Source organism: Eulemur rufifrons, chromosome 2, assembly GCF_041146395.1.
Source record: "Eulemur rufifrons isolate Redbay chromosome 2, OSU_ERuf_1, whole genome shotgun sequence".
Classification (NCBI taxonomy): Eukaryota; Metazoa; Chordata; class Mammalia; order Primates; family Lemuridae; genus Eulemur; species Eulemur rufifrons.
Genome location: NC_090984.1, coordinates 5293422 through 5305097, shown reverse-complemented (window position 1 = coordinate 5305097; position 11676 = coordinate 5293422). Strand labels below are relative to the sequence as shown.

At 54.2% G+C, this 11676-nt stretch overlaps 1 protein-coding gene and 2 pseudogenes across 1 annotated transcript; 1 reads left to right on the top strand and 2 right to left on the bottom strand.

Annotated features, from left to right (window-relative positions):
- Positions 1-11676, bottom strand: part of LOC138399495 (cytochrome P450 4F2-like) — an 859494-nt pseudogene that overhangs the window by 149891 nt on the left and 697927 nt on the right.
- Positions 3952-7876, top strand: LOC138380893 (C3 and PZP-like alpha-2-macroglobulin domain-containing protein 8). Its single transcript, XM_069465347.1, has 7 exons — positions 3952-4006; positions 4095-4157; positions 4899-5116; positions 6040-6127; positions 6834-6908; positions 7571-7676; positions 7767-7876. The coding sequence occupies exons 1-7, from the start codon at positions 3998-4000 to the stop codon at positions 7874-7876; spliced, it is 669 nt and encodes a 222-aa protein (XP_069321448.1). The 5' UTR covers positions 3952-3997.
- Positions 8740-11558, bottom strand: LOC138399439 (zinc finger protein 333-like; annotated as a pseudogene).

The window sequence follows — 11676 nt, the reverse complement described above, 5'->3', positions numbered from 1 at the left end:
CCAGTCTAACTGAAAGCCCACATCAGGGCTAATCTAAAGGCTCCTGCATCGAGGAATCCCGGAAACTGTTCTGCACACCTTGACTTTATTTCCCGCTCGTGAGCAGAAAGCTTTGAGTTCACAGCAGGGGGCTGAGCCAAGGGACCTTGGCCCTTTTGTCATTCTTTATCTTGATTAATCTGATTATTGCCCACAATGATTCCAGGTGTGGTTACACATTGTAATCTCCGCCTTCCAGTTTTTAAAATGTTTACAAACTGGAGTACATATAGCAGACTTGTCTGGGGCCCTTTAAAATATTGAAGGACCCTAGACAGTCCCTTTGGTTCAACCAACCTTCCAAAGTGCTGTCTTAAGACCCTTGTTTCAACCCTATTAATGTCCGTGCCAAGGGTTTTAGGAACCCTGTGCCAGGAACTGTGGACAAAGACCAAATATATATTTTTTATTATACTACGGGGACATCATTAAACCCACATTACACGAAAAAGGAGCCAGGCGCAGTGGCTCACGCCTATAATCCTAGCGATCGTGAAGGCTGAGGCAGGAGGATCCCTTGAGGCCAGGAGTGTGAGACCAGCCTGAGCAAGAGCAAGACCCCATCACTATAAAAGATAGAAAAATTAGCCGGGTGTGGTGGTGCACACTTGTAGTCCCAGCTACTCGGGAGGCTGAGGCAGGAGGATCACTTGAGCCCCAGAGTTCCAGGTTGCAGTGAGCTCTGATGACACCACTGCACTCCAGCCTGGGTGACACCCTTGAGACAGGGTCTCGCTCTCTTGCCCAGGCAAGAGTGCAGTGGCACAGTCATAGCTCACTGTAACCTCCAACTCCTGGGCTGAAGTGATCCTCCTACCTCAGCCTCCCACGTGGCTGGGACCCCAGGCATGCACCACCACGCCTGGCTGATGATTTTTAAATTCTTTTTTTTTTTTTTTTTTTTTTTTTTGAGACAGGGTCTTGCTATGTTGCCCGGCTGGTCTTGAACTCCTGGCCTCAAGTGATCCTCCCACCTCGGCTTCCCAAGGTGGTGGGATCACAGGCATGAGCCACCATGCCTGGCCTCATCTCAAGATTCTTAACTTAATTACATCTGCAAAGACTCCTTTTCTAAATAAGATCACATTTATAGGTTCCGGGGAACATACCTTGTCGTGGAGGAGGGAGGCAGGCACCATTCAACCTGCTACACCTGCACCAAGTGTCCGGGTCCTCCCAGTGTGGTGTGGCCTCAGCAGCATCCTTGAGACCCTTCCTGGTCCCATGGCCTGGAGTAGCCCCTTGCCTCTGGGATGGCATCCAGCCCCCCCCCCCCCCCGCACCGCCATCCCCCCAGGCGATGGGCTTGTGTGGGCCAGGCCTGGGGTCTGGTTAATCTGCCCCTTTCATCCCTGGCACATGCCCCAGGTGGCACATCACAATGGCGCACCTTGGGGACAGTTGCCATGCTTTGTCCTGGTCTAAGGATCTAAAGTTTTGGAAGGCATTCTTTCTGCGTTCACATTTACCAAAGCTGGGGCTGCCAGAACACCTTTGCTCATTTCTTAAATTCACTCGTGCTCCTGCTCACTCATTTCTTCCATTTAACCAATATTATCGGGCAACTTCTCTGAACTGAGCCCATTGCCAGAACATGGACTCAGTCCCTGTCTTCCAGCAGCTCACATTCCCGGGGTGTGAGCAGGGTCGGTGGGCTTCTCCAAGGAGGTGACGAGGCCTGGAGGATGAGGAGGGCCTGGGCAGGGTGGTGGTGGAAGCCAGATGTCTTAACCAAGACCTGGCGCTGGGGCACGGTGGGACAGGGTGGCCAGGGCTCTGCCCACTTCCCCCAGGATGTCTCTGTGCTCATTTGCTGTACACACAAGCACTCTGGCCAGACCTCATCGGGGGCTTGAACGTAAAAGAATGGAGATGGGGTTAGAAAGCTGAGTCTGCAGGAAGTGGGAGCCACAGATGGTTGCAAAGCAAGAGACAAGAAGCCATCCAGGGCTCTCCCCAGGGAAGCCTGTGTGTGGTGGGTTGGATGAGGACAGGGCAGCCTCCCAGGGTTCCCCATCCCACCCCCCCCGCAGGAGGAGAGGGGCGCCATTGCCAAGGCGAGGCGCTTTCTGGAGTCCAGCATGCCCCTGGCCACGGACCCCTACAGCTGTGCCCTCACTGCCTACGTGCTGACCCTGCTCCACAGCCCGGCAGCCCCCGAGGCGCTACACAAGCTCCGCAGCCTGGCCATCATGCACGGTAGGTGACACCCTCCCGCCAACACCTGAAGCCACCATGTGGGGCAGCCCCCTGTGGACCCTAGTAAAAAAAAAAAAAGTTAAAATCCAGGCATTGTTGCTCATGCCTGTAATCCCAGTACTTTGGGAGGCAGAGACTGGAGGATGGCTTGAGCCCAGGAGTTTAAAACCAGCCTGGACAACACAGAAAGACCCCATCTCTAAAATAAAACAGTTAGCCAGGTATGGTGGCACCCGGCCCCTAAGTCCTAGCTACTTAGGAGGCTAAGGCAAGAGGATTCCTTGAGCTCAGGAGTTCAAGGCAGTGAGCTGTGATCACACCAGTGTACTCCAGCCTGGGCAAGAAAGCAAGACCCTGTCTGAAAAAAAAAAAATAGTAATAATGCAAAATTCTAAAACCACCCAATTGGATGAGTGACAGTGTCTATTCCTGACTAAATGTTCAGGATCAAGGGTGGGGGTGGAATGTAGGAAGGAGGGCTGGTTTCTCTCTGGGGTTGAGGGCTTCACAGCCCATGGGAGCTCAGAATCCTTGGAGCCCTGCAAGTGGGGAGTCACTGTTGGGCACTGAGTGGGAACATCTGGGGTCACCTCAGGACCCAGCCAGGAAGGAGGCCATTGATTGGTGATGTCTGCCAGGGGCACAAGAAGGAAGCCATTGACTGGTGATGTCTGCCAGGGGCACAGGAAGGAGACCATTGAATAGTGATGTCTGCCAGAGGCATGGGAAGGGCTGGGGCTGCCACATGTTTGCAGATCTGAGATGGAGCTCTTAGGCCTTTCCTGTCCCAGCTGTCTTCCCCCCGGCACTCTCTTTCCACTGAGGTCCAGCACCCCAGTTTTTCTCCTCCTGAGACCACATGCACGGACTCCCACCATGGGATGCCAGGCAGAGGCCTGGGTGGGGTTGTGGCCCCTGACCAATCCTGTCCTTGCAGATGGGGTCACCCACTGGAGCCCAACAAGTTCCTGGGACATGGACAAGGATGCATTTCTGAGCTACAGCGATGGGGTCTCTAAGTCAGGTACTGGCCACCGGCTCCCCGCTGCCTGCCTTGGCCGCTGTCTCCATGGAACTGGGTCCGGGTCCCAGTATCGAAAGGGCACCCGCTGGCCTCTTCTGTTGCAGTGGTCTCAGCCGAGGTGGAAATGACGGCCTACGCCCTTCTGACCTACACCCTTCTGGGCGACGTGGCCGCCGCCCTGCCCGTGGTGAAGTGGCTGTCCCAGCAGCGGAACGCACTCGGGGGCTTCTCCTTCACTCAGGCGAGCTGGGCGGGGCCAGAGGGCGGGGCAGGGTGGGGTTGCCACAGTCCAGGGCTCTGAGCTTGCCAGGCAGTCTGGCCCCTTCCCACCTGCAGACCCTGGAGGCACGGACCCCAAGAGAGGGCAGGGATGGGGGACAGGGGACAAAGGACGATGCAGCTGGACCCTCTGCAGGAACCTAGCCCCTACCTCTGTGGACACGCCAACCTGGCTGTCTCAGGACCCCCAGCTCTGTGGGTGTCTGCCAGGTTCGGTCTCCATTCCAGCCCCACTGGTGGACAGGGGCCAGGGGACCTCTGGCCAACTTGCTCTCGGGGCTGATGGCAGCCTCCCCTCTCTGTCCCCAGGATACGTGTGTGGCTCTTCAGGCCTTGGCTGAGTATGCCATCTTGTCCTATACCGGACACATCAACCTCACTGTCTCTCTGGCCTCCACCAACCTGGACTACCAGGAGACCTTCAAGCTGCACGGGACCAACCAGAAGGTTCTGCAGATGGCGGCGGTGCGTGTCCCCACAACACGGTGTGGGCTGGGGTGCGTGTGTGTCGGCAGTGGGGTTGACAGGGCCTCACAGTGACTTCTCTCTCCAGATTCCCAGCCTCCCCACGGGGCTGTTTGTGAGTGCCAGGGGGGACGGCTGCTGTCTGATGCAGGTGAGTCTTTGGGGACCGTGGGGCACTCTGGGTCTTGTTCTCCCCTGGCCCCCCTGCCACACACAGCGGCATCTGGAGCCCCAGGGACCCCCAGAGGGCTCTGAGCTCAGCATCGGGCCAGACCGCAAGGCAGGCTTTCAGCCCCCTCGTATGCAGCCCGCCAGGCCCCAGGCAGGTGGCCAGGGAGCCCATCAGGTGTAGGGGCTCAGGATCCCCCCAGGAAAATCCATTTGACCTTCAGTCCAGTGGTCTCTGAGCCTACGCAGACCCTAAGCAACGGGTCAAGGTTATTCCCCCTCTGTGGCCTGGACAGGGACGCCCCACCTGGACTCCCCCAGCTCTCGCCCTTCAGCCCAAGCACCACCCACCACGTTCTGGGATTTAGCCCCCAGCTGGGCTGGCGCAGGCAGGACTCGTGGGCTCTGCCTGCCAGTCCGAGCGCGAATTGCCAGCCTCCGCCTCCCCGTCTCTGCGATGGGAGCCCGGACCGCGCGGTGCGTGGGAGAGAGAACCCCGCACTAGGATGAGGTTTGAGCACAGCTCTGCTCCTGCACCTGCACCGCTGGGCACCTCCACCTGCGTCTGTGGTTTCAAGGCTAAAAGGAATAACAGTCGTCCCTAGAACTGTCATTGATGTCGTTGCCATCGTAATTCTCGTTGTCCCCACCTCCCTCGTCCCCTACCCCACACCTGTGGGGCAGGGCTGGGACCCCTAAGCCTCAGTCTTCTAATATCCTCCAGGTTGACATCACCTACAATATGCCCGACCCAGTGGCCAAGCCGGCTTTCCAGCTGCTTGTCAACCTCCAGGAGCCTGAAGTCCAAGGGCACCCACCTGCTGCGCCCGCCTCCGTCACTGCCAAGGGCCCCCGAGGGGACCGGCACCCAGCTGACGATGATGACCCAGCTGCGGACCAGCATCACCAGGAATACAAGGTGACGCTGGAGGTGTGCACCAAGTGAGGCCGACTGTCCCGCTGGCTGGCACCCGGAACAGTGCTGTAGGTGGAGGATGGCCTCCCGGGACCAGGGGGAGCTTCCAGGCAGGAGCTCAGTGATGGTTTCTGAAATGAATGAAAGAAAAGCAAATGCTTTCCAATGGATACAGCAGACGCCAGTGATGGTTGGGGCAGGAGGGCTGGGTAGGACAGCTGTGTGTGGCCAGCGTGCTGGGCCCCGCTCAATACATCAGCTCCAGGCCCCTTGGTTTCCGGCAGTGAGCCTGGTACCCAGCCAGAGGGCCCCTCATCCACAAAGAGGATGCTCGTTGCCATGGCAACAAGGATGCTCATCACCATAGTGATGATCTGGTGGCCCAGAGGTGGGTGGGTCAGTGGTTGCCATGATACCTGTGATACCCACAGCCCATCAGAGCAGCCCAGCTACCTGCCCCGCCCACAGCCTGCAGGCTCCACTCTGAAGGTCAGCCTCCCTTCCCTGTCCCCAGCACCCTGCAGGAAGGGCCTGGCATGTAGCAGGTCCCACAGAAAGCCCAGTCAGCCACTCCCCCTATGTTACAGAAGGAGAAACTGAGACCTGGAGCTAGGAAGTGACTTGCCCAGGGTCTCCTGCCAGGGGGGCAGTGGTCGAGGACCTGGTCTGAAGCTGCCCTACAGGGCCACGGCCCCCCCATCAACGGACCTGTGTCAGGCCTAGAACCCTCGGCAAAGCTCTTTCCTTCTTGCCTCAGTGTTCTGACCATAAAATGGGCTGATTGAACTGACCAAGCCAAAAATGTTTGTGCCAATGGCCACCGGCCAAACCCAGGTTAGGCGTCCCCAGGACATCAGCTGGGTGGACTCCAGAGGGCAGAGAGGGGAACCATGCATTCAACCTTGGGGCTGGAGTTCTAGGGCCTCTCTGTCTCCCCTGTCATTGGAAGGTGGCTGCATGCAGGGTCCTCCAACATGGCTGTCCTTGAGGTGCCCCTGCTGTCGGGCTTCCAGGTGGACACCGAGAGTCTGGAGCAGGTAAGGTGGTGCCGGTAGCGGAGGAGGGCAGGAGCCTGGTGGGGTCTGTGGGCAGTGGGCACCCCGGGTCAGGCTGGCTGGCAGCTCAGCCCTTTGTAAAATATCGTGGGTTTTTTGTTCTTGTTTGTATTTGTTTGTTTTGCCTTTCTGCACGAAGATGGGCCTACCTAGGAGCTGGTGGGGTGGGGGAGGTGATGGGGAGGCTGAATGGAACAGCAGAGGAGGGGAAGGGCCAATTCAGAGGCCCTGGAGTGGGAATAAGCTGTTGTATCAAAAAGCAAAGAGAAGTCTCAGGCTGGGAAGGGAGGTTACCTGGTGCAGTGAGGCCAGAGCAGTTGGCAGGGCTCAGCCGGGTGCCTCATGGGCCACAGAGAAGCCAGACTTGGTCCTGGGGCTGGATTGGGGGAGGCTGTAGGGAGGGAGGCAGATTCTCTGGGCAGGGGTACCCAGCCTTTGAGCACCCTCTCCCAGGTGCTGGGGGGCCGACAGGGCCTGGGGAGCACTGATCATCACCCCCTGGCCCCAGCCAGGTGCACATAGACCCTGGCCCATGGGGACTTCCTAGATGATCACAGGCAAGTTCCTGAACTTCTCAGAGCCTCAGCTTCCTTCTGGGCCTGGTCTGCCTCCCACTGACCAGTGTGGACGAGGAGATCCGGGAGGAGCAGAGGGGCTGAGCGAACCCTGACTCTGGCTTCCTCTCCAGTTGCTCTTTGACAAGCACATCGGGATGAGGAGGTACGAGGTGGCTGGACGCAGAGTACTCTTCTACTTTGATGAGGTACAGCCGGCCACGGTTGGTGGAGGAGGCTTCCCTGGTGCCCACACTGGTGAGGGAACAGCGGTCACTGGTGCAGCTCCCCACAATCTTGTACCTTGAAAAAGACACAGGGAGGATAAATTCCAGGCAGAGCTGATGGCTCTATGCCCCAGGCGTACGGCTCTTGGTGGAAAAAACGGGGAGAGGGATGTGGTGGAATATTATGCAGCTGTAACAAGGAACAAAGCACTGATCATGCTACAATGCGGATGGACCTCGAAACCAGGATGCTGAGTGAGACACAAAGGGCCACACGGTGTATGAGTCCATCAGCAGAAGTGTCTGGAACAGGCCAATCTGGAGACACAGGAAGCAGATTCGTGGCTGCCAGGGACTGGTGGGGAGGGGAACGGGGAGTGACTGCTGATGGGGACGGTGTCCTTTTCCGGGAAACACATTGTTCTGGAACTAGATAGAGGCGATGGCTGCGCAGTATTGTGAATGTGCCCCATGCCACGTGCACAGTGAGGAAGTGCCCGTGTGGGCAGCGGGGGTTGACACCGGGCAGGTCCAACTGAGGACCCCAAGAATTGAAAAGCGAGATCGGGTTTCTGTGTGTCAGCCTCCTGGGTAGCAGAGGGACCCACGGTGGCCCCAGCCGAGTGTGTCCGCTGTCCCCGCAGATCCCCAGCCGGTGCCTGACGTGCATGAGGTTCGGGGCGCTCCGCGAGTATGTGGTGGGCAGGACGTCGGTGCTGCCCGTGTCCCTGAACGACTACTACGAGCCCGGTAGGCCCGCGCCCCCCGCGCTCTGGCCCGGCCCTCGCCCTGTCACCCCTTGCCCGGGTTGGTCATCCACCCGTCATCCCCGTCCCGCAGCCTTCGAGGCCACGCGCTTCTACATCAGCACAGGCAGCCTGCTCACCAGGGAGCTGTGCGCCTGGCCCGCCTGCAACAAGGTGGAGCGCACGGCAGCCCCAGCCCAGTGAGTGTGGGGGACACCCCAAAACTGCCACCACACCTGCCGAGGCGTCCCTGGGGTCTGGGCAGAGGAGGAGCCGGTACAGTGAAGTCAGGAGGACACAGACCCCTGGTGGCCCCGCGCGTCCTCTGCATGGAAGGGAACAGGCTGCTGGGGAGAGGGGCGAGGGGCGGGGCTGTGCGGGGGTGGGGGGTGTGAGGGAGCATCTTTCCGCGGAGGCACACCCAGGGACTTCCCATATTTAGGCTTGCCAGGACTGGGGCACATGGCCTCCTGCCCTTGCTGCAAGAAGGGCTGGGAGATGGAGGTGTTTGAATAGTCCACATTACCAACCTGAACAAAAAACCCAGGTTCTGTTCTAAGGGAGAAGGGGCAATTTGGTTGGCAACTAGCAGGATAAGCCACAGCAGACCTAACAGCAAACGTCAACAAGTACCTAAGATCCAGTAACACAAGGGCTACATATTCTGCTCACCATGTAATTAAATTAGAAACCAAAAATAGAAAGGCAACTAAGAAACAGCCATATAACATGCAGGAACCTTCCAGAATGACAGAAACATTCTATATCTGGAATGGGGTGTTGGTTACATATATGTATACATCTGTCCAATTCATCCAACAGTATGCTTAAATGTATTCATTTCACTATGTCATTATGCCTCTCTGAAAATACATCCATGTACTGGTATTGAAAAATCTAATTCCAAATAACGCATGGGTCAAAGAAAAAGTGATAATGAAAGTTAAGACAATACTTAGGATTAAACCAAAATGAAAACATTATACATCAAAACATAGGATGCTGCTAGAGGAGCATTATGAGGAACAGTGATAGTCCCAAATGTTTATATTTCTACAAACTGGAAGTTAATTAGCAAGGGGACCACCATAGGAATCAGACACTGATAAAGGCAGGCCACCATTCCTAATGTTCTCTCTCCCCATGTGGGTCCTTTTGTGCACAGTGAGTGAGGAGCTGTGTCTGAAGGCTTTATCACACTGATTACACTGGTTGGGTCTCCCTGCAGTGTGTGTTCTCACGTGCACGATGAGGTGTGAAGACTGACCAAATGTTCGCCCACTTTCCTGGCACGCATATGGCTTCTGGCCACTGTGAGTCCTCGCATGTTTTCTGAGGGAGGAGGGCTCGCTAAAGGCTTGCCTGCATTCCTGGCATGTGTAGGGCTTCTCTCCGGTGTGAGTTTGCATGTGACTCTTCAGGGTTGAGAGATGACTCAACACCTGACCACAAGTCCTGCACTCATACAGTTTCTCCCCTGTGTGTATCCTCTTGCGCACATTCAGGTGAGTGCTTGTCCAGAAGGGCTTGCTGCATGGTTGCATTCATACGGTTTCTTTCTGGTATGGGTACTCAGGTGGGTCTTCAGCGACGAGTGTTCCCTGAAGGCTTTCCCACACTGGCTGCACTTGAAGGGCTTCTCTCCTGTGTGAGTTCTCACATGGCTCCTGAGGGATGATGGCTGATTGAACGCCTTCCTGCAATCCTTACACTCATAAGGCCTCTCTCCTGTGTGGTTTCTCTGGTGCAAAATCAGGTTAAAGTTCCTCATGAAGGTTTTCCCACACTGGCTACATTCGAAGGGCTTCTCTCCAGTATGGGTTCTCAAGTGTCGCCGCAGGTTTGAGGCATACTTGAAGGCTTGCCCACATTCTTGACATTCAAAGCACTTCTCTGTGCTATGAGTCTTCTCTTGCCTGATGAGGTCAGAGCTGTATCTGAAGGATTTTTCACCTTGGTTACATGCATAGGTTTTATTCCCATTATGGATTTTCTCAGGCATGATTAAGTGAGTGCTCTGGAAGAAGGAATTTCCACTCTCTTGACATTCATAGGGGGCCTCTCCCACATGAAGTCTCTGGTGCTGGAAAAGTAGTTTGATGCTGTTAAAACATTTCTCAGGTTCATTATATCTACAGTTTTTCTCCAGGCTGAGGTTGCTCCCATCAATTAAGGAAAATGTGAAGACCAAAGACTTTATTGCATTCACAGATATTCTTCCCCATGCGAACTGAATGTAAGAGACAGACATTTCTATATCTACCACTTTTACCATTTTAGTGAATCTGTACCATTTCTACCCCAGAGAATGGAACAGGGTGGATGCTCTGGTACAAAGAGCCATCTTTTCATTACTTTCATGGGCTTTTTAGATGCAGAGTTTTTCTGAATTGTTTAAGGCTAGATTAAGTTTTAAACACTAAGTATCTGTGTCACATTTGTGAAAATAGTTACTTATGGGAACTCTATGGAAACACGAGTCTTGATCTACATTTAGAATTTTCTGCCAATTCATGATTCACCAACTCTCTCCCAAGAAATTGCTTCTCCTGGGCAGGCACCAATTGCCTCAAATGTCAGCTATTGTGTTGCTTGTCTAACCTACAGCACCCCAGACTCTTCATACCATGTAGGACCAAGAATAATCCCTGGTGAACCTTACCCTTTTCATGCCAAAGGATGGAATCTCCACAAAAATATCTTCACCAGGAATTGACTCTCTGGGTTGAAGCTGAGGTTCTGAAATGAGTTAGGGGAAATAATTAAGGACACAGAGAAAGAAACTATGGGACCAAGGTGACTAAAAAAGTAAGCAAGGCACATACAAATTATTTCTTTTTAAATATTGATCCTAAATATGGGGAAAAAATTGCAAAGTGTAGGAACGTATCAAAGAGAGAAGGAAAATTTTAAGACATTTGGCTATGTGAGGCATTATGTAATTACAGGAATGAAGGGTGAAAATAGCACATAATTTACTGAGAAAGGATTTTATGAAGATTGTGACTAACATAAAGTAAAATCATTTGCAAGAATGTACAGTGGGGAGGAAGTGAATAAAATATACATGTGGAAATATTAAAGACGAAGAGGAGGTAGGACAAATCTTTCTATGCAATCAGAGTAAAATATAAGAGATTAAAAGGAAAGGGAAAGAGGAAAGAAGATGGAATTGACTAAAGGCGTTCAACCAGACTTCTCAGTCAAGGGCATTGAAAATGTTTCCCTGATTGATAATTTCCCAATCTAATGCTCTTCTCACTGACCAGAGCTGGTGCTCACCTGATCCACCTGGTATTCACCTGGACAGGTATCTGAGACGTCTCTTCTCTCCTTGGTCCACAGCTCTTCTCTTTGCTCCAAATGGGACAATGTACAGGGTTTGCAGAGTTGATCTCCTGCTTGTAGGAAAAGATGCACAGTGTGGGTGGACTTCATGCCACCATGACACTGGGGCTGATATTCTAAAGTCTTTAGGGGCTCTGGAGATGGGAGTAGCAAAATGAGCCTGCCTGAATTCTGATGGAGACAGCAAAGGTATTTCACTAAGGAACTAAATACAAGTTCCCTCACTGAGTCCCAGAGGATATTAGGCCTCCCTAGTCCCAAAAGGCCAGGGCCTATGTCAGGAATATATTTGAGAAGCCTGGATGCTTTTAACCATGGACAGAGTGCGGCAGACAGATCTTCATTTCCATGGAAAGGCCACCAGACTGCAGGCATCGTGAGTGTGGGACTTATCTGTCTTTCCACCTCTTGGCTTCCCAAACCTGCACAGTTGCTGGGACCCATGGCTGCTGTATGAGTGTGTGGATGCAGCGACGAGGCCAGCCCTACCCACGGAGGCCAGGTTCCTGTAGTTCTCCCGCATCCCGTCTCTGTACAGGCTCCTCTGAGCAGAGTCCAGGAACACCCATTCTTCTGGGGTGAACACCACAGCCACATCTGCAAAGGTGACTGGTTCCTAAAACACACACCCATCCCGGTTCAGCCAGGCACCACCG